The sequence below is a fragment of the Drosophila grimshawi genome, unplaced genomic scaffold (assembly GCF_018153295.1).
Source record: "Drosophila grimshawi isolate 15287-2541.00 unplaced genomic scaffold, ASM1815329v1 contig_848, whole genome shotgun sequence".
Lineage (NCBI taxonomy): Eukaryota > Metazoa > Arthropoda > Insecta > Diptera > Drosophilidae > Drosophila > Drosophila grimshawi.
In genome coordinates, this window is record NW_025063692.1 from 1,344,220 (window position 1) to 1,366,317 (window position 22,098).

At 41.6% G+C, this 22,098-nt stretch overlaps 4 protein-coding genes across 6 annotated transcripts; 1 reads left to right on the forward strand and 3 right to left on the reverse strand.

Moving 5' to 3' along the window:
• Positions 1-306: 306 nt before the first annotated feature.
• LOC6569350 (glycine-rich cell wall structural protein 2) lies at positions 307-2,623 on the forward strand. Of its 2 annotated transcripts, none has more exons than XM_032741446.2 (2): positions 307-393; positions 2,106-2,623. In XM_032741446.2, the coding sequence occupies exons 1-2, from the start codon at positions 340-342 to the stop codon at positions 2,538-2,540; spliced, it is 489 nt and encodes a 162-aa protein (XP_032597337.1). In that variant the 5' UTR covers positions 307-339; the 3' UTR covers positions 2,541-2,623. The 2 variants fall into 2 exon arrangements, with proteins under 2 accessions (XP_032597337.1, XP_032597338.1); XM_032741447.2 differs by lacking the exon at positions 307-393 and adding an exon at positions 1,663-1,769.
• A 2,398-nt stretch (positions 2,624-5,021) lies between these two features.
• Positions 5,022-14,590, reverse strand: LOC6569354 (calphotin). Its single transcript, XM_032741420.2, has 4 exons — positions 14,534-14,590; positions 12,140-13,936; positions 9,932-10,930; positions 5,022-6,040 (listed from the first exon to the last, which is right to left on the reverse strand). The coding sequence occupies exons 1-4, from the start codon at positions 14,588-14,590 to the stop codon at positions 5,051-5,053; spliced, it is 3,843 nt and encodes a 1,280-aa protein (XP_032597311.1). The 3' UTR covers positions 5,022-5,050.
• A 2,967-nt stretch (positions 14,591-17,557) lies between these two features.
• LOC6569355 (proline-rich protein HaeIII subfamily 1) lies at positions 17,558-18,742 on the reverse strand. Its single transcript, XM_001995545.1, has one exon. The coding sequence runs from the start codon at positions 18,740-18,742 to the stop codon at positions 17,558-17,560; it is 1,185 nt and encodes a 394-aa protein (XP_001995581.1).
• Positions 18,743-20,477: 1,735 nt separating this feature from the next.
• On the reverse strand, positions 20,478-21,613 carry LOC116805975 (loricrin-like). 2 transcript variants are annotated; one of them, XM_032741445.1, is made up of 3 exons: positions 21,545-21,613; positions 21,065-21,374; positions 20,478-20,986 (listed from the first exon to the last, which is right to left on the reverse strand). In XM_032741445.1, exons 1-3 carry the CDS (start codon positions 21,545-21,547, stop codon positions 20,586-20,588), a joined length of 714 nt encoding a protein of 237 aa, XP_032597336.1. In that variant the 5' UTR covers positions 21,548-21,613; the 3' UTR covers positions 20,478-20,585. The 2 variants fall into 2 exon arrangements, with proteins under 2 accessions (XP_032597336.1, XP_032597335.1); XM_032741444.1 differs by having other exon boundaries at positions 20,478-21,374.
• Positions 21,614-22,098: the final 485 nt, after the last annotated feature.

Sequence of the window (22,098 nt, forward strand, 5' to 3'; positions counted from 1 at the left end):
CGCATGAATTCTTAATATATGCAAGTCTATAACAGGGTATCATTGTCTCGAAATGCGAAATTGTTTGTTCAAACAGCCGTCTGCGTACTGTGACACGATCCCGTTGGAACCCATCTTTGTATGTATGCGTGTATGTGTACCCATCGAATAAATGCTGTATGTCTAGACAATTTGACCTTGTTTTACATTTGCCTATACAATGTCGTTAGAAAACAGATTGTAGTAATTTTTTTCCATTATAGTGTTGCTGTAAGCGAATTTATTTTCCTTAGTTGATCAATCGTTATAATTATTTATTTGTCAACCTGTTGAAGCATATTATCGATGTGTCTTTGAAATATGACAGTGCCTTCGTCACTGGGCACATCCATAATGCTGTCCAGCAGCTGCCAGGTAATCAACGGCTGAATCAAATTCTGCTTGCACACCGCTCCCCTCACTTTCAGATCGAAGCTGGTGCTCTTCCAGTGACGCCTCAAGGGCGGAACGTTGATGCGATAGGCGACCTCCTCATTGTCATCGAGAGTGTTCACCTCCACATATTCCGCATCAACGTCAGGCGTTGGCATATGCTGTTTGGCGCTGTAGTTTTGCAGCCACTTCTTATTGAGTTTGGATAGCATCACATGCTCCTTTTTAGTGAGACTGTTTTCTCGAAGATTCGACAAGGTATCCTTGATTACATCCGTAAAGAAAGTGTGCGATTCACGAATCCAGCTTTTGTGAATTGTCTGCTCAACAGTCTTGCGTGGAACATTGCTTTGCGTTTATAAATTCTGCAATGTGTGTCTGCAAATGTGCATGGGCAGGATCAGTGTGCCCATCTCAGAGAATTGGGCAGGCCAACAGGTTAACTGGCAACTCTATAACTTCAAAGTTGCCACATGGATGGATGGTTAACATTTGAAATGTTTCGGCAACGCATTTAGCAAAAGAGCAAAACAATATATTTATGTACCCTTTGTGTATATTCAACACAACACATGGGCCGCAGTGTGCTCAAGTCACAATTAATAACGGTTAGATTTATGAGTGGCGACTCATATAAGACCAAAGCCTTAAAGCGGCGACCGCCAAATGTCATAAAACAGCAACAACAACAAGGGCACTTAACACAAAACAATAACCCGAGCTAGATTTAAGAAATATAAATTGTATAATTAAAGAGACGATGTACCCTCCAAAAAATTACTTAGCGACGTTTCACATGTCTCATCAACACGGAAACAGTGAGTTAGAGAGAGATAGAGAGAGGGAGATAGACGGAGAAAGAGAAAGAGGTGGGTGAGGGCGTGACTGGGTCATAAAGCAAAAAACAAAGATAAAAACAACAGTAACCACAAAACAGAAACTACCAAAATGCATTTGGTGTTCGTCACAATTAGTGAGTCGTGGAATCGTGGGATCCGCAAAAAAAAAAATGAAATAAAAATCTAAAAAAAAACCAACATCCAAACATGTCGTTGAACATCTTCTAAGCGGTTCAGGTTCAGTTTCAGTTTCAGTTTCATTTTTTTTTGGCTTGAGTAATGAGCATTGTCCATCGACATGTTCGTCGCAGCGCGAGGTTGAGGCGTTAAAATTAGTTGTAAAATGTGTCCGCATAATATTTGTATGTATTCCATTTAAAAAACAGTTAAAAAATGTTGTTTAGAAAAGTATAAAATGCCCCGCCGATGCCGAAATGATCAACAGTCATTCGACAGCATCGACCCAGTGAATAACTCATCTTTCACACTCAACACAAAGACCCTACAATCCTAAATATGGCAAGTATTTCAGATATAAACAACATCCAATTAAATATTGTTAGTAAGTTGCACTGAATGCTTGATATTAAGATGATTTTAATTTTCTTTTTTATTTGTATTATTTGGCTTTTTACACTTGAACAATTTAAAGAGCCTTAAAGAGCAGATCCGACGGACATAAAATAAGAAATAATAATAAAATATATGATAGGAATCGAAATGTGACATCATAATTAAAAGTATAATTCGAAAGCAGTGCAGTTAACCTTAACTTCAAAGTTTCTCAAACATTTCAATATGCATATATACCAAGTCTTACCAAATCTTACCCATCTATTTTCTTTTTTTATTTAGCACACTAGTACCGCTATCGCTTTGATCGCCTCTCTGGCATTTTGTGCTGCGGACGTCTCTCATTTGTCGCTCTCCCGTAACTATTTGCCACCGCAGAGCGGTGCAGGCGGTGCTGGCGGTGTTGGCGGTGCTGGCGGCTACTCGTATCCATCCACATATACGGGCAGCGGGGGCTACTCCAACGGGGGCTACTCAAATGGGGGCTACGGCAACGCTGGCTACTATTCAGGCTCTGGCCTTGGTTCCAGCTACTCCGGCCCATTGGTTGGCTCCGGCTACAACAACTATGCCTCCGGGCCGCAGTACAACAGCTATGCCACGCCGTCTAGCACCTATCTGCCAGCACAGAGGGGCTTTGGCAGCTCTGGCTTCGGCAGCCCTGGCTACAGTGGCCTGGACACCAAATATGCTGCCAATGGCGGTTATGTTTATTAGGATGACTACATCGCCAACAATGCCTGGACCACAATCAATTAAATAAACAATGCAACGATTGCTTACACAACACATATACATATACACACATCCATAACACACACACTATTTTTTTTTTGTTGTATATACATATTTAGAATTGCCATTTTGTTGTAACCTGTATTAATAAAGAGCTTCAATCATATATTTTGTTGATATTCACAATAATTCATCATGAGCTGATAAGTTTTCGACACGCAGAAAAAAGATCTACCTGAAATTTAGATTCAGTATTTGTTTTTAAAATTATTTCAAAATATAAAATATCATTTACTGTAAAAATTTGAAAGGCTTACCCTGAATCGACAATCCAAAATATATGTTTTATTTTTTATTTTTAGAAACGACTTTACGGATTCTTGGAAGATATTCTCTCCGAAATTAACACATGGTAATGAAATTAGCTCTCTCGACTGATATACGAGGTGTGTTCAAAAAGTATCGCGAATTTTGTGTTTTTTCAGATATTATTTATTTATTTATGAATATCTATTTTGTCCCCTTCAAAGTAATCCCCATGAGATATTATACACGTTTTTTCCAATCTTCGAAGCACTTCAAAAAATCATTTTTTTTTATCTTGTTCAGCTCCTCCTTCGATCCCGTCTTTATCTCGTCAAGCGTAGCGTAACGTCGTCCTTTCATGGGCCTCTTCAGTTTAGGGAACAAGAAAAAGTCACAGGGGCCAGATCTGGGGAATACGGTGGCTGCGGCATCATTAGTGTGTTGTTTTTGGCCAAAAAGTCGCGCACAAGCAACGATGTGTGAGCAGGCGCGTTATCGTGGTGCAAAAGCCAATTTTTGTTCTTCCACAAATCCGGGCGTTTCTGGCGGATTGCTTCGCGCAAATTGCGCATAACTTGCAGGTAATATTCCTTATTGACCGTTCTACCCTGTGGCAAGAACTCATGATGCACCACGCCCCTGCAATCGAAGAAAACTGTCAGCAAAACTTTCACATTCGACCGAACTTGGCGCGCTTTTTTCGGTCTTGGTTCGTGCGGCAGCTTCCATTGAGATGATTGAGCTTTGTTTTCACCGTCGTAACCATAAACCCACGATTCGTCACCAGTTATGACCCTCTGGAGCAAATTTGGGTCGTCGCGGACAGAGTCCAACATCTCATTAGCAATGTTCATGCGATGCTGTTTTTGGTCGCAATTGAGCAATTTTGGTACGAATTTCGCGGCGACCCGTCTCATGCCCAAATCATTGATAAAAATCGAATGGCATGAGCTAATCGATATGTCTAGCTCCTCAGCAACTTCTCTAACGGTGATTCGACGATTGGCCAATACCATTTTCTCCACTCCATTAATTTTTTCGTCTGTTGTTGAAGTGCTCGGGCGTCCGGCACGCTCTTCGTCGTTCACATCTTCTCGGCCTTCTGAGAACATTTTGTACCACCGATAAACGTTGCTTCGGTCCAAGGTAGCTTCTCCGTATGCCACAATCAACATTCGGAATGCATCCGCGCACTTAATTTCGTTTTTCACACAAAATTTGATACAGGTTCTTTGATCCATTTTTTTGAATAGGTAAAAATCGAAGACGATCCAAAACACGTGCAAGCAAAGCAGCTGTCAACAATTAAGTGAACATTCAAAATGGCCGAGCTTGTCGGCATAAGTGAGAGACATGAGTACCAACATAACGCTAAAAAAAAATCGAAATTCGAATATACGTAACCCGCGAAAATTCAAAATTCGCGATACTTTTTGAACACACCTCTTATTACAATTTACCCGTTTACAAATTGTTTGAAATGTATATGTGAAATTTTAAGATAAAAATGTTTAAGCAACAAGAAAGCTAATATATGAATTCTATGGTACACACCTAGAAAAACCACCGTGAGAATTAAACATAATTTTTCTAAATTTTTGAAAATCCACCTTGAAATTAAGAAGCGCTAATCCTCATTTTTTTCTGAGTGTATAAATAATATTCCGTATAATCCTCAGCTTTGCCAAATAACATTTGCAAAGCAACATTTGGCATTGACAAACAAGAAAAAAACTAGGCAGAGGCAACAGGTCTAACACAGATCAAATGTCTTTCAGTCACCCATACATAATTAGTTTTTATGACAATGCGGAGAAGACCACATCATATCGGATTGCGCCACCTTAGCCAGCAGAATATGCAGCAATTGAGGGAGAAATATCTTCAGCGCGAAAGACATAGAAACTTTCAAGCCGACGAATCTTCTTGAAATCGTTCAAAAATCAGGGCTGCTGGAGGAAGGGGACACAATAGATCAAACTAGATTACAGAACACAAAAAGGCTTTTATTAGTTCTTAGCTGATTTGGAAGAATAATATAAAAATGCTGACATGTTATCTTTATCAAGTGCACATTAAAAACTTTATTTTTTTCATACAATAAGGTGAAAAATGTTAAAAAAAAAAATATTTATATGAAATATTAAACCTTTTGCCCATTTTGATTGCATAGAGTAGAGATCAGTTTAATACTTATGACGGTAAGCATATCCACCATTGGAGGCATACCGAGTTCCACCTGTTGAGCTACTGTGGCCCGAAGTGAATCCCCCGAAGGCCTGCTGGGATCCTCCAAAGCTGTGGCCAACACTACGCCCCGAAGAGCCACCAAATCCAAGTCCACGAGAGGAGGCATAACGAGCTGGGGATGAATAACTAGTGTGGGAGACAGCAGGACCGGAATAACTTCTGTGTGAGACGGCAGGAGCTGAGTAGCTGCTGTGGGAGACGGCTGGAGCGGAGAAACTGCTGTGGGAGACGGCTGGAGCAGAGAAGCTGCTGTGGGAGACGGCTGGAGCGGAGAAACTGCTATGGGAGGCGGCTGGCGCCAGGTACTGCCGGGAAGGAGCTGCCACAGAAGCCGCAGATGAGTAGCTGCCATGGGATCTTGCTGGAGCAGAGTAGCTGCTGTGGGAGACGGCTGGGGCGGAAAAACTGCTGTGAGAGACGGCTGGAGCTGAGAAACTGCTGTGGGAGACGGCTGGAGCGGAGAAGCTGCTGTGGGAGACGGCTGGAGCGGAGAAACTGCTATGGGAAGCGGCTGGTGCCAGGTATTGCCGAGAAGGAGCTGCCACAGAAGCCGAAGATGAGTAGCTGCCATGAGATCTCGCTGGAGCGGAGAAGCTGCTGTGGGAGACGGCTGGAGCGGAGAAGCTGCTATGTGAGACGGCTGGAGCAGAGTACGTGCTGTGGGAGACGGCTGGAGCAGAGTAGCTGCTCTGGAAGGCACCTCCGGTCGAGTGGCTGCTGAGGGATGTGGTTGGAGCCAGATACTGGCTTGATGGTGCCGAGTAACTAGCTGCCGGGGCAAAGGAGCCGATACCTCCGCTGGAGCCGGCAGCGGAGCTGTAGCTGCTGTATGCATTGGATTTGGGCGGTAAGTAGGTGTTGCTCAAAGGACTGGCAACGCCTAGGGCGGCCAGGGCCAGCAGAGCGGAACAAATGGCGAATGAATGCTGAAAATAAGATTTAAGATTAGCGATTAATGATTAGTTATTTGTGATTTGAAGCTAGATAGTTTAACGGTGGTCGAGTGCGACTTACCATGTCGAGTTGGAGTTGGAGGTGGAGTTGCTTAGATGCTTACCAAGCGGTTACTGATGCCACTGTAGTTGCGAGGCAACACTTTTATAGCGGCCCCAAACAAAAGAACAGCGAGTACAAATCTTTTTTTTCATATGGAATCCAAACAGTTCAAGAACGTAACTCAATCCAATATCTAAACTAGTCAGCCGAAACTTAAGTCCAACACGATTAAAGATTTCGCACAACGTGCCACTTTTAATGCATATTAAATAATAATATTTTCTGGTGAGAATTCCAGTCTACCATTTAGCCAAGGGGCTGTGAAGAGGTGCCAAAATGCCTCGTCAACTGCGGAAGTTTGTGTTTTAGCCAATTACTTTTTAATTTCACGCTTGTTGGGTTGGTGCATATATATTCTATGGTTGGAGTAAAATCGTGTTTTTTGTTTTATTCATTTACCGTACATTTTGTGTCATATTTAAAACATAAAACTATAAAAATAGCTACACATACGTACATGAGCGATTCATAATTCCATGTTCATATCAATGCAAATTCTATCAGGCCGCCAGTTTTGTTGCACAGTGTAAGCGTAGAATTACGCGATTGTAGAGGATGCCGTGGAATTTAATAGATTGTTTATTTTTAGCTATGTCCATTTCGGAAGTCAACGGGCCAAACAAACACAAATATAAATGCAAATACCACGAAAGTGTAATTAATGATCCGATTTTTATTCTTTTTATTTTGTTCTTCATTAGTTGAATTGTTTTTTTCTTCGTTTTTCTTGGTTATTGACAGCTTGAAGCGAACGCGAGTTCAGTAAGCCAAAAGCACTTCGGATCCGATGAGATGGGTTTTGACAGAGTAGCATCGACTAGTGAAGCTGCGGGCCCACGAAACCTGACACATTACCTGGGCTATAATGTTTGTGGCGAGCTAATAGCTACGATTACTCATATTGGACATTAATTATAATAAGTACACCAAATGGTGTGCCAGTGATTTTTTTTTGTTCAAAACAAACTAAGAAAAAACAGAAACAGGAACATAAGAAACAACGAAGCTTAGTTTATGGGCGCCAACTTGAATAATGCTCGCAGCTTTGCAGATCGTTATCTCAATTCCGACATTTCAGTTGGTCGTCAAAGGCCCATGTGAACTGAAGTAACGATTCCGATACGAAACGGCGGCTGCTTGACGAAAAGTGAAGTTGATCAACAACTACAGAGAATATAGTTTACCAATCTTATCAAATTGGTTCTTTTTTTTATTAGTTTCTCTTGTCCAAGCTTTGATTTTTTTTTATTTATTTTTTTAAAACATCGAAATCCCGAATGTAGCATAAGAACACAAAGCAGTTGAAACTTGGAAGTTGTGCTAAAATTAATTGGAAAGCCAATGAAAATAGTAACCGTAACAAAAATGTATTAAGTTCTATGCAAATTTAGAACTCTAAATAAGTGTGCATTCTGGCTGCTCATGTCTCTGTTCATTAATTACTACTCTGGTTTAAAAAAAATCTTAATTGCTTATTATGCTATAATTTTTGATGATTTTTTTCTAATTTATTTAAACCTATTAATTCATTAACTCGATCTCGAACAAGAAATAACAGGTTAGTTAAGTGCAATCGTGAAAGAATAAATAAATAAAAAATCTTAAAACAAATCAACATTTTTTAATCAGATGTTTGTTAGAAATAACTGCAGGTTAAATCACCATAAGCTACTTTCACTATCTTAACTAAGGAAAAAAAAACGAAAACAACTTTTGAATGCAGGTTTTGATGATATAAGCAATTAAAGAATAAATATAAATAATATAATTAAGCATTTATTCAAAGTTTTGAATACAGCCCGAATTTCAAGGCATTTTGCAAACCTAATTCATCTTCTCACTCATGACAACCAATTAACAAATTTTTACGATCACAATAGATTATTTTTCAAAAATTTTCAGTCAATTTGTTGTCATTATCTATATTAATTGCAGCTAAGTAAGAATACGGTAGTCAAAACACACACGCGACTAGGAAATAAATAGCTTGAGCTGCTTGAGATCTATGAATATCTATGATCTTCATTGTTTGTAATTGTTTACTTAATATTTGTGGTACTAAATTAATGTCGCCGATTCGTGCACAGAGCATATAGCTCAATTTGATACATTCAATTAATGGCATAACTAACACAAATGAGCGAAAAGCTGATTATATCTATATTATATATGTATACATATACATACATGTATATATATGTATGTCACTACTAGTATTATACCTAACATGAAAATACACGCACCATCCGAGATATATTTATACACATACATATCCACATATATTGTATAAAACCTGAAACGACAAATTAAATTGGCAAAAATGGTTTATTTATTGTGTTGCGTAATTTTTTAAACCTTTTTTTTTTTTGTTGTTTTGCTGTATTTTTGTCTTCTTTGTATTCCTTTGCTGTTGCTGGAATGAGAGCGGTCCGAAAGTATTTATCCTACATTTGTGTATATGTGTGTGTAAATCGTGTATACTATTGAATATGTATATAATATATATACGCATAATTTTATTTTTTTGTATTAGTGCGAAATTGAAATCGGGTTAATGGTAATGGGACTTGAAAACTTGTTATGCCCGAATAACGGGCGACTTGCTCTGATCACTGCAAGAAGAAGGAAGAGGCAGTGAGAAGCGCATAGAAGGGCTTGCATTGAGAGAACGGTACTGCAGTCGGTGTGTGCGGTGCATTGCCCTGCTGCATCAGGATATAAGTTAGTATAAGAATGCTGCTGTCTGTCAGAACCAGACTCAGTGCATTGCCTGCATTCCACTGGTTGCGTTGTACCGTCAACAGCCTCGTTTCGCATCTCGCATCTCGCATTTCGTATCTCGTATCTTGTTCTTGTATCTTGAATCTCTTGCATCTGTTATAAAAGTTATGCAGCTTGTTTCATGGTGCTTGTTTTCGTTGGTCGGCAGTTTGCTGCTGGCTCACATATTGGCAATGCCACAAATGGTGAGCACAACGAAGCCAAAGCTGATTATGAGCAACGCTGAGACGGAGCCACACCCATCGATGGTGTATCACCTCATCACGGATAATCGGCCCTTAGCGATGGGGCACAACTACTACATCAAGCCCGGCCAATTGGTGGGCTCATTCAGTTTGGAATCGGGCACACTGAATGTGAAGCACGAAGATACCATGCGACCCATCAGCAGCAAGTTGAACATTCTGTTTGTGGCGACTCCCAACGAGGTGGAGGATACGTCGTCCATTCAAAACGAGCTTAATGAGTAGCGGATTTTGATTCCCTCACACACGATTTTTGTATACAGTCTTAAGTATATTTCGTTTTACAATAAATTACTGCCATTATCATTCACTTCAGATGACAAATATATGAAATATGTTTTACCAGAAAAGTTCTCAATTGTGCGAGATTATAGTTTGATCAGATCCATTTATAATACTCCCGTACCAATATAAGATCATCGAAGGCAGTATACAATAAATATGTATGCTTTTTAGTAAAACTTTTATAGGAACCATCGGTCTGTGTTTGTATATGTATATAAAAATATATATATATTCTTCCTTCATTTTGCCACAAAACTTGTTTGGTTAATTAGATATTTGTTTGTGGTTAAGTTGTTTGGAAATAAATAGATGTGGATTTTGGTGGATTAAGACATGTTTTTATTCTTCTTTGTCAAGCGTTAAAGTAAATGTTTAAAAAAAATTGAACAAAAAAAAAAAAGAAAAATTTGCATTGCATTGGTTTCGATTGATCAAATGGAATTAGTAGACGTATCCGCCGTTGGAACCGTAGGTCGTGTCAACTCCGGAGTTGCTCACCACTGGAGCACTGTAGCTGGCGGCAGCAACGGGAGCGGTGTAGGTAGAAACAGCAGCAGGAGCAACATAAGAGGTGCTCTGGTAGGAGGCAGCTGGGGCGACATACGACGAGCTGGTGTCGTAGGTGGCAGCTGGAGCCGAATATGTCTTGGTCGCAAACGAGGTCGCGGGAGCAGCATAAGTGGCGCTCTGGTAAGAGGCAGCTGGGGCAACATACGAATCGTCACTGGTGAAGCCGCTGGTAGCTGGAGCAGAGTACGTCTTGGTGGCAAACGAGGTAGCGGGAGCAGTATAGGTCTCGTGGTGGACGGAGGCAGCTGGGGCAACATAGGATGATCCACTGGTGAAGCTGGTAGCTGGAGCAGAATACGTCTTGGCGGCAAACGAGGTAGCGGGAGCAGTATAGGTCTCGTGATGGACGGAGGCTGCTGGGGCAACATAGGATGATCCACTGGTGAAGCTGGTAGCTGGAGCAGAATACGTCTTGGTGGCAAACGAGGTAGCGGGAGCAGTATAGGTTTCGTGTTGGACGGAGGCAGCTGGGGCAACATAGGATGATCCACTGGTGAAGCTGGTAGCTGGAGCAGAATACGTCTTGGTGGCAAACGAGGTAGCGGGAGCAGTATAGGTTTCGTGTTGGACGGAGGCAGCTGGGGCAACATAGGATGATCCACTGGTGAAGCTGGTAGCTGGAGCAGAATACGTCTTGGTGGCAAACGAGGTAGCGGGAGCAGTATAGGTTTCGTGGTGGACGGAGGCAGCTGGGGCAATATAGGACGAACCACTGGTGAAGCTGCTGGTAGCTGGGGCGGTGTAGCTGTGCACTACAGGTGCCTGGTAGCTGGCGGCGCCAACATGGTGGTTACTAGGTGGCAGATAGGTGTTGGACAGGTGGCTCACATCGGCGGCGGCCAGAGCCACAAGGGCGCACGAAACGATGGCGAAGAATTGCTAAAAGAGAGTAGTAGGTGAGTGTTGAGCGATTTGATTTACAGGATGCAAAGAGTGCACTCAAATCAAATCGAGCGGTTTTCCAATTGGAATCGGTGCTCACCATAGTGGACTGCGTGTTGCTGCGTTGACAAAGGTGGTCAAAGAACTAATTTGTTGCTAGCAGATCCTAACATATTTATAGTCGACAGCCTCAACGGATCTTGATACAAATGTCAAAGAGAACAAGAACTTATGGACGCTCATAAAATATCGTTCATTATAAGCTTTCTATGAATAAATAAATAAAATTTACGAAAAAGAAGCGAAAACCAACCAACATCTAAAAATACAAATGCAAACAATAACTAATAAAATCAAAGTTCAGAACAAGCTTAAGCCTGTATGGAGATCTTTAGTGACGTTCGCTTCTGATGATTGGTCGCTCGTTTGCGTTGATTAGCCACAGTACTCTACGAATTGGAAGTGAAACATGTTTTGGCCGCAGACGGACCACATACAGCTGGGCCATTTAATAGGCGAGTCATAAAGCACGTTATTGGAAACTCCATTCATAACGACAGACGTCGCGAATCGCGAATCTCAGATCTTGGATCGCGATTGCCAACGGGTTGAGTTCCATGCCCTGCAATCACTCAAAATGGACAATCAATCAAGACGAAAGCAACAGTGGAGCAAAGTTCCCTTGCGGCAAATGTTGAAAAACACTGCGGGATTTTTCAGACAGTTTGAAAAGACTGGCATTAATTAATCAACAGCAGCAGGTAGCTGCTGATGAGTAATTCTGAATTACAGTTTCAATAAAAACCAATTTCATTCCGAGAAATCAACAAAACAAAAAAAAAAACAGAAATAAAGTGCAATAATTTATCAGTCATAATTGATTGCATTTTAATAACAAATACCCGAATGAACCCAGACCCAGGACTTCTATTTTTAGGTTTTTCCAAAAACTCACATCCGAAATGAATTGTTGTAGTTGTTTTCTTACTTTCTCATAACATTGCTGGATCTAAAAACTAAAATTATTAGCATTACAAGTACTACTGAATTCGTTTTATTTATTTATGAAAAAAAAGCAGCTAAAGAGCTGGTTAACAAAACTAGGGCTATAATTTGGCTAGATGAAACAATCAATAAATGCAGATGCGAGTTCGGGCGTCTCTGGGGCTACCCGTTCAAACGCATCTAAGCCGTCTTCTAGTAGACATAGCCACCGTTGCTGGCATAGTTGGTGCCAATTTCCGAGATGGCCGGATTGTTGCTGATCACAGTGGTGGTTGCTGGAGCCGAGGGAGCTTGCACTACACCTCTTGTATTTTGCACATAGGACACCTGCTGCTGCTGCTGTTGGTGCTGCTGGATAAATGAGGGGGTGTGGCTATAAGTGGGCGTAAACTGGGTAAAGGGTGCAGCGACTGGTGCATTAATATGAACTGCACTGGGTGGGCGTGGCACAAGCGATTGCTGCAACTGTTGCACCGGAGCGGCAACCTGAATCTGAGCTTGAGTTCTGGTATAGCTCTGCTGTACTGGAGCGCCAATTGGAGCTGGTGCCTGATAGTTGTATCCAGTGTGCTGTGTCTGTTGGATGGCTGGAGAGAAATGGGTCTGCTGCACCACGGGAGCGGGTGCGGAGTAGGTCTGTTGCACCACTGGAGCAGGTGCCGCAGAATAAGCTTGCTGAACTACTGGTGCAGCAGCTTGAATAAAATGGCTCTCCTGTGCGCGAGCATAGCCTTGTTGCACAACTGGAGCAGAGTAGGTTGACTGGACCACTGGAGCTGGAGCAGAGTAAGTTAGCTGAGCCACTGGAGCTGGTGCAGAGTAAAACTGCTGAGCTACCCGTGGTGGAGCGGAATAGGTTTGTGGTACCACCGATTCAGGCGCAGAGTAAGTTTGTTGAACTATTGGAGCTGGAGCAGAGTACGTCTGCTGGACCACAGCAGCTGGAGCAGAATATGTCTGTTGAGCCACTGGAGCTGGAGCAGAATATGTTTGCTGTACAACCGGCTCAGGTGCAGAGTAGGTTTGTTGAACCACTGGAGCTGGAGCAGAATAGGTTTGCTGTACAACTGGCTCAGGTGCAGAGTAGGTTTGTTGAACCACTGGAGCTGGAGCAGAATAGGTTTGCTGTACAACCGGCTCAGGTGCAGAGTAGGTTTGTTGAACAACTGGAGCTGGAGCAGAGTGTGTCTGCTGAAGCACTGGAACTGGAGCGGAGTATGTTTGCTGTACCACCGGAGTTGGAGCAGAGTAGGTTTGCTGTACCACCGGAGCTGGAGCAGAGTATGTCTGTTGGACCCCAGCAGCTGGAGCAGAATATATCTGTTGAGCCACTGGAGCTGGAGCAGAATAGGTTTGCTGTACAACCGGCTCAGGTGCAGAGTAGGTTTGTTGAACAACTGGAGCTGGAGCAGAGTGTGTCTGCTGAAGCACTGGAACTGGAGCGGAGTATGTTTGCTGTACCACCGGAGTTGGAGCAGAGTAGGTTTGCTGTACCACCGGAGTTGGGGCAGAGAATGTTTGTTGAGCCACTGGAGCGACAACTGGTACATTGTGAGGTTGCTGCACTCCAGCAGCTGGCCCCTGAACCGCAATGGACGTCACTGGCGAGGCCGCTGGCACAAAGAGTTGAGTGGGAATCGCTTGTCCCCCATAGTTGTTGTTGACGGGCACCTCTGCGGCGGCTATGGATTGGCTGATGGCGGCCGTAGCCGGAGCCGGAGCAGCGGATGTCTGATACTGCTGATTGATGGCACCAAGCTGGCCATCACTTTGAATTGAGAAGCTGCCCAACGAGACGGATGGTTGGATGGATTCAATCTGAGCAATGGGCCGCTGCTGCTGCTGCGTAAAACTCTGGAAGCCCTGTTGCACGGGCAGAACTTGGCTGAATATATCCTTGACAGGTGCAGGTGGCAGATAACCATTAGATTCCGGACGGCCCTCAGCTAGGCCAAAGATGGCAACAGCAACAACAACGGAAATAATCACAATGCGTTTCTGACACGGAAACAAAAACAAATACAAAAAATAGATTGGTAAATCGACAGCGCAGAGCAAATGCAAAATGCAAAATGTAAAATGTAAAATTGATGATTGTGACACGTGGGTGCATCGCTTACCATCTTGCGTGGAGTGACAGCTGTGCGTGCTACACCGAACGAACGAAACCGTTAAACTGATGTCGGCCGGAGAGGTCCGATGGGCATTTATAGTTGAAAGCCAATGCGCTGAAGACGATGGTCAGATGATGGAGGCCTCAACATTGTCAACGTTTGTCTTTTGCGATGCCATAATTGGTTCAGCGTCACTACTGCTATATGTGAATATGTAAATGTCAAAAAATGTTGCTGTTAACAATAAAAGCGTGCAATTTGGCTGCTGCTTTTGGGCTGATTAATAAATGCCCAAAAAGACAAACAAAAACCAAACCAAACCAAAACAATGCCCCCAGCTCAACACGCAATGCCAAATCTCAAGTTCAAATACCAAGTCTCCCATCTAGTAGCCGACAACTTGGGGGTGTTGCACAAATTTGCTTTCTTTTCGCTTGACTGCCAGAAAATAAAAAGCAAAATACAACAAAAAAAAGAATACTTGCAAATTTCCCAGAGCCACACTCAAGATTTTGCCCACAGTGGCTAAATGTGTCATGTATACAATGGACATTTGCATTTTGGCCAACTTTGCATGCTCGCTGTTTGTCTTGGTTTGCCTTGTTTGCGGTAACGCCAATTGACGCCTTTCTGTAATGCTTAAAGTGCGTGCGTTGACTTCACACAAAGATTACGAAATCGAATTGCAGCGAACCAAGCTCCAAGAGCCCCCAGAGACAGTTGGCATTGAATCATTGAGCATCATTGGTGACACAACAACGAAGCCCAAGTTGCATGCCACAATTGGGTGTCAACGCTGGCTTCGATGGTACAACTTTGATATTTTCAGCAGTTATAATCGAGGTTCTGATTTTGAGCACTGACGAATACAGAAATTTTCAAATGGGTTTCTCACAACAAATTAGCAATGCATAGAATAAATAATAATAAACATAAAATCACAAATAAATATGTCAACTTGTTTATTCGCTACATATGCAAAGATAAATGTGAAAACATAGTTTTTTACTGCACATTATAAATATTCAGACGTCAAATTGACTCAATTGGGCGTAGCCCATTATTCAATATACATATGTATATGTATATGTTTATTCAGTTGAAGTATAAACATACGTAAAATACGCATATGGTGTGGGACACGTTTTGTGGGTGTGTTCAAATTTGTTAAGAGAATTACGCTTATTATTATGATAATGAAGACCAGGGGCAGCCAGTTAGTCAGCCAGATCGAATCCGATAATGAGTTATTTGAAAAAAAAATCAGTTTGACAATGCAACCAAAATGTTTGCACCTATTGTTTTTTACACGCTTCGATCGACTGTCAAGACCACATCGATGAAATGATGAAAACATACAAAACAAGATATAGCGCTATCTGAGGAACGCCGAAGATGACATACCCGCTCACATCAGATAGCTATACGGCTACTACTGGTTTGTATTGTTTGCAGACAAATAAACAATATATATATATATATATATATGTATATGTTAGGGCGCCGGAGAGGTCGCCTTGAATGCGTTAGAAATTTCATGACAATCATGTCAAGTTGAGTGTTGCATTAAGTACGTTTGACTAATTGGCAATACGAAGAGCCTTAACAAGCTGAATTACAAAGAAGAGCAATTTGAATGGCTTGGAATGATACTATGCATCATATTACATACATACATACAACACAAACACAAACCTATTGACAAGCCACTGAATAAAGTTGTTGAATAAAGTTGTATAAATCAATTAATTAGCAGATGCATTAATACAAAAGAAATTATTAAAGCAGTTAACACTTAAGTGTTCACTGTTCAAAAAGATACCCTGCATTTAGATACAGTAAGAAGAGCCTTATATGACATTGGAACACATTCGTTTTTTCAGTTACTGTAAATTGGAAATGTATCTAACACCAATCTATAATTTTCACTGTCTCCATCAAACCATTGTTTATTTTATGTGATACTAAAGGTAATTCAATTAACTCTCCAGAAAAAAATAAGCTTCTATGTGTAGCGGTCCCATAGGTAAAAAGAACAATAAAAAACAAAACACAAGAAAAAGTTATTAATTTCATTTTAAACACATATTTGGAAATATTTCGATTTTAACAAATATTTTTCTTATAACACTTGTTTCTCCTGTGCCTGTTAACTGAATATTACACATTTTTGGAGTTATACTTGATAGATGTTTATATAGCAAGTCTTATCAAGATATATTTTATGGGGTCGGGATCGTCTCGTTTGCAAGCTTGAAGACATATTCATAATACCCTCTACAAGGGAATAACCACTAAAAATACAACAATAGCATTTGTTATGTTTAGTTTTATGCTGTATGCCTAGTGGTATTATATTATTAATGTTTGGGCGCTAATACATATATATGTATATAGCCAACGATAAATATATACAAGTATCTACGTCCGCGATGCCGCCATCATCCTGTTTCACAAATTCACACTATTTTATGACCCCTTTTTTAAAACTATTTAATAGATACAATACAAACATAAAATGTAATAAAAATTTACGAATTGAAGAATAATAACAATAGTATTAAATTAAAAAAAAAAACAACCCATAGAAATGAACAACAAAACAGTCTCAAACAATCGTTAAAATAGTTTGGGATTTGGCCGTTGTCAAATGACTTTGCATATACGTAACATAAAAGCAAACTAGTTAAAAACTGTTGGATTTGTCACGTCAATATACGAACACGCATTTGTGTAGGCGTTTCACGGAAGAGTTGGTAAGTTTTCCAAAAAAAGAAACAAAATAAATAAATAAATAGAGCAGGTTTTTAAGCCCAACCCAAATTATTGGTATCTTGAGACTAATGAGATCCATTGCAAAAGAAGGAAAACCTTTGTTCATGAATTATGTAACGCATTGTCGAAGTACAACCATAAAGTAGTAATGCTTAGTTTATTAAGATGCGTTGTACCAAGAGACGGTCTATGTAATTGGATCAATCAAATAATTTAGACGGCCCAATCTTGAATCAAAGAAAATATCATAAAATATCATCAAATTGCATGAAGATTTATAACTGTATGCAAATATACCATGGAATCCAACGAAAGAAAAACGAGGTTTATTAATATATTAAACGTTGAATTTAATCACTTCTGTCTTTAATCTCTAATAGCAAATTGTCTAATTTTCACATTTTTAATACAAACACGTGCAGCTGTCCATTAACACTGATTTGAATACAAAAGTGATCAAGTTATCAACTTTGCTAAATGTGTAATAGCTTTGTAATCAAAATAAGTTAAGCTTAGCTCAAACATCATTTCTATTTATTTTTTATTGTTCCAATACGATTACCATAAGCAAAAAGCAATATTTCGTATTGGCTTGTGATTTACGGTCGTTAAAAACAAAACACAAACACAATCACAAAGTGATGAAGTTGTTTAGATAATCAAATATAAACAAAAAAGCGTGTTTAATAATTTATCCTTAGCTTTACGATAGCTATAAAATCACTGTAACTTATTTAGTACGCTTATTGATGTAACCGCCATTGGACGAATAGATGGTATCCTTTATCTGCGACTTGGCCACTGACTTGGCCGTTGACTTGGCCACTGACTTGACCAGTGACTTGGCCGAGCTGCTCTTTGGTTTCTCATTCGGTGCCAACTGCGGCTCGTCGGCGAATGGCTGCGGATAAAAGTGCTGTCCCGGTATGCCGAAGCTGGGCGAGAAGGGTTGACCCACATTAACCTGGTTCTGAAAGCCATATGTAGGCTGTTGCGGGCTACCGAAACCAGCTGGCATTCCAAACATCCCGCCGAGATTCTGCTGGAAGGCCAGTTGCATCGCCGCCCCGGGCAAGCCCTGTGTGGTTAAATAGTCTGGCATGAATGGAAATTGTCCAGCCTGTGGTGCAACGGGAAATGAGCCGGGTGGGGGTCCAACTGGGAACGAGCCAGGTTGGGGTCCAGTTGGGAAGGGACTGCCGGGAAATTGACCGCCTTGTTGTCCAGCTGGGAAGGGGCTGCCCTGAGGTCCACCTGGTAATGGGCCGCCCTGTTGTCCAGCTGGGAATGGGCCGCTCTGAGGTCCACCTGGGAATGGGCCGCCCTGAGGTCCACCTGGGAATGGGCCGATCTGTTGTCCAGCACCAGGAAATTGTCCAGCTTGTGATCCAACTGGGAAGGGTGCACCCTGGGGTCCAGCCGTGAACTGTCCACCTTGCGGCCCAATAGCAAAACCGCCAGCCTGTGGTCCAACTGGAAACTGTGCACCTTGTGGAGCACCTCCAACCGGGAAAGGCCCACCGGCTAGCTGCGCTTGATAGCCAGGCGACACTTGACCCGCACCCAATCCAAAGCCCTGCGCACCACCACCGCTGCCAAATCCGAAAAAGGGCGGGTAAATGGGCAGCGGAAAGTTGGGCGGCGTCATGGGCGCTGGTGGCAGATTACTTCCTGGAGGTATGGCGTAACCCGGGGGTAGCACCAGACCCGCCATCGGAGAGTAAACACCATCATTGGACTGTATCGTCTCCGTCTGAGGTTCCTCGTCCGCCAATATCTGATTACTGCTCGGCTTATCGTTGTCTGGCGGCAAATAGTTATTGGACAGCTGGTTGACGTCTGCGTTAATTTGTTGCAGGATCAGGACTAAGAGGAGGAGCAGCAGGGGCCCGTCGACCCATTTCCTTGTTAGCATCTTTCGGATTGGCATTACGGGTGGCACGCTGTCGTTAAGCGTTTAGGTTCAACCTCGAGCGGGCAGAGTGGAGTGTGGACTGTGCGGCGTTGGCAGTGGAAGTGGCCACTTATAAGACGATGCCACAGTTCGCCAGTTATATTGTCATCTAGCAATACTTACATAAATATGTATTTCATATCCGTATCTTTTCACTTTCGATTGCTTTGCATCATAATGGGGCGCGTCCGGAGATCCGTTGAGACGTCAAAACTGAACTATAAAAATTAATTAGGCAGGCAGGCAGACGGGCAAATTTATTAAACTGTCTCATGTTATCGAATGCCCAGTGATTTTGCATATAAGGTCTATTCAAAAGCATTTCTCTCAACTGGTTTGATTTGGTATTTAATAGTCCAGTTCCAGTTTTGGCATGGAGGAAAATAAACTCCAGTGATCACTATCTATGACATAATAATCAAATAGAGACATTCCAATAAGAAGAGACGTCATATTTTAATTATACGTTCTCGTATACCCTGCACAGATCAAGCTTATATCAATTTGTCGACAACTGCCCCAGTTCTGTGAATATCAACCAAAATCTCTAAATTTAAAGCAATCAGAGCCACAATTAATCTATATTATAACTTGATATATTATTGATGAACTGTATGGATTAAGTAAATAACACTCAAGTTATAGCCTGTGAATAAAAATATGTGAGCTCTATAAAGGGAAGTTTGGCAATATTTCGTAGTCGAGCTCACTCGACGACAGCATTCTTATTTGTTTCATTTTAAAATTGGTTCTTAGCTGAAACCAGAATTTATATATATTTGTATAATAGGCTCATATATTTGTTATGTCACTAAATATGTTACTTTGTTAAATAAGATTTTGAAATTCATAAATTACTATGATTCTAGTGTAGCTAATCGATTCGATACAAAATAATTCGAAGTATTAATTATTTAATTAATTGACTGTTGTGACTGATAGTTTCTGATTGTTTCGGAACTGCTGTTTTAATCTTTGTATATTGAAATATTTATTGCGCTTTGATAACTTTAAAATATAATCTCCAAGTCTGAGAATTCTGGCAATCGGCATAACCATATCACTTTACATTTAGTTAACAAGTAGTAGTAGTATATAGTTGATTTTAGTCTTTGTTACAAATAGAGCTTTTCTTCCTGGTTTTTAAGTATCAGTCGTATTTGAAAACAAAGTAACAAACTTAACATGTTAAATTTGAAAGCTATATTATTATAAAGGCAATTTATAAAAAAGAATACATTTTCATAGACATGGCGAAAAAGTTTTTGTTTTGTAAAATTGAAAACGCAACTTACCACTAAGGGTATCCGTTAGTCGTTTACCTATGACTGAAACCGAAATCGTTCCGTTCAAGCGAGCTTTGCTAGGAACAAATCAAAGCTGTGCAAAACAGAAAGCGTTCGTTGAGCTTTTAAGCCTCGGAGCTTAAAAGCGATGCAATATTTTATGTTAGCTTTGACTCCGTCATAAAAAGCACGGGGAGAGCTTTTGCCCACTCGAATGTGTGAATTGGCCCCAAATGTCATTCGCTCAATTCAACCAACCACATTCATTCATACTTGTGAATGTTTGTATGTAAATATAGTGCTAAAATTCGTACTAATTTTTAAATCTGGTTATACAATAATATGTGATATTAAAATGTTTGAAACGAGTTTTTTTTTGTCTTGGGTTTTATTTAATTATTATTTACACAAAGGGGGGTTGAAAAAAAAAAACAAATCATATAATAAATATTGTAAAAAACATGTCAGATGTCAATCACAATTATGTTGATTCGATTTGGTGAACAGTTTGCAGCATCTTACTTCTTCTTGTAGACATAGCCGCCGTTGGAGCCATACTGGGTACCAACATCACCACCGGAGTAGCTGGATCCAGTGCTGTAGCTCTGCTGGTAAGCTGGTGCGGAGTAGGTCTGTTGGAAAGCTGGAGCAGAGTAGCTCTGCTGGACAGCTGGGGCAGAGTAGCTCACAGCTGGGGCAGAGTAGACCTGCTGGACAGCTGGAGCGGAATAGGTCTGCTGCACGGGTGGCAAGTACTCGCTGGTGGGTGCACTGTAGCCGCCGGACGAGTATCCTCCACCGCCGCCGGAGTATGAGCCAATACCAGACGAGATTCCACCACCAAAGCCGGAGCCAAGACCGGACGAGTATCCACCACCGCCGCCGGAGTATGAGCCAATACCGGACGAGATTCCACCACCAAAGCCGGAGCCAAGACCGGACGAGTATCCTCCACCGCCGCCGGAGTATGAGCCAATACCGGACGAGATTCCACCACCAATGCCGGAGCCAAGACCAGACGAGTATCCTCCACCGCCGGACGAGTATGAGCCACCGCCTGACGAGTATGAGCCACCACCGGACGAGTATGAGCCACCACCAGACGAGTAGCCAACCGAGGGTGCGGCGTAGGAGACAGCTGGAGCGGAATAGGTCTGCTGCACGACCGGCGCACTGTATGTCTGCTGCACGGGTGGCAGGTACTCGTTGCTGGGGGCAGCATAGCTCTGGCTAGGTGGCAAATAGCTGGTCAGGTGGCTAACATCGGCCGCCACGCAGGCGCACAAAGCGAACACAATGAGGAATTTCTGCAATATGAACGAAACACTATTATTACACACGGAACAACACGGTACAACTAATTATAGCAGTAAAACACTTTGCACAGTTACAAAAAAATATTTAAAAAAAAAACATTAAAAATAATAATTGTGAACAGTTGAAACAGTTGATGGTCCAAGGGTGTGGTTGTACTAACCATGTTTGTATTGATAGCTACGACTACGACTGTACTGGACGAGCTAGACGCTGAAACTGATGCTGATCCCTAAAGCTTGCCGGCAATTTATAGCGAAAAAAATCACTCAACTTGCAGCATATTTCGAGAAGAAGCAGCTAGCAGTTCGTAGCGGTTTCGTCTGCAGCTTCCATTTAAAATACACAACGGGCAAAGAGATGAAGACAAAAAAAAAAAGAAAAAAGCCGAGGTAAGTGAATACAGAGATGTCAGAAAAAAAGAGACAAAAAAAAAAAATCACACACGTAAACAAGTTTTACGCATTTACAAAAAAGTTTTCCGCAACCAATTTTGGTTCAACTGTTGGACAACTTTGTGGGGGGCAGTGCGACAGTCATCATCCCAAAATCTAACCGGCTAATAAATATTTAAATACTTGTCTTTCAGCTAATTTTCATACGAATCATCAGCTTACATGACGTTCGACACAGAAAAGGCAAGTGAGCGAAAGAGAGCGAGAGAGTGGCAAGAGAGATGGGGCTAAAGGCTGCGCACGAGCAATTTGATTTGAAGGT

Coding starts and splice junctions, on each gene's coding strand:
- LOC6569350 (XM_032741446.2), top strand. CDS start 340: ATGACAGTGCCTTCGTCACTGGGCACATCCATAATGCTGTCCAGCAGC. Junction 394..2,105: donor TGCTGTCCAGCAGCTGCCAG/GTAATCAACGGC, acceptor TTTTTTATTTAG/CACACTAGTACCGCTATCGC.
- LOC6569354 (XM_032741420.2), bottom strand. CDS start 14,590: ATGACACATTTAGCCACTGTGGGCAAAATCTTGAGTGTGGCTCTGGGA. Junction 10,931..12,139: donor ATGCCAGCAACGGTGGCTAT/GTCTACTAGAAG, acceptor ACTCTCTTTTAG/CAATTCTTCGCCATCGTTTC. Junction 6,041..9,931: donor ACGGTTCCAACGGCGGATAC/GTCTACTAATTC, acceptor TCTTATTTTCAG/CATTCATTCGCCATTTGTTC.
- LOC6569355 (XM_001995545.1), bottom strand. CDS start 18,742: ATGCTAACAAGGAAATGGGTCGACGGGCCCCTGCTGCTCCTCCTCTTA.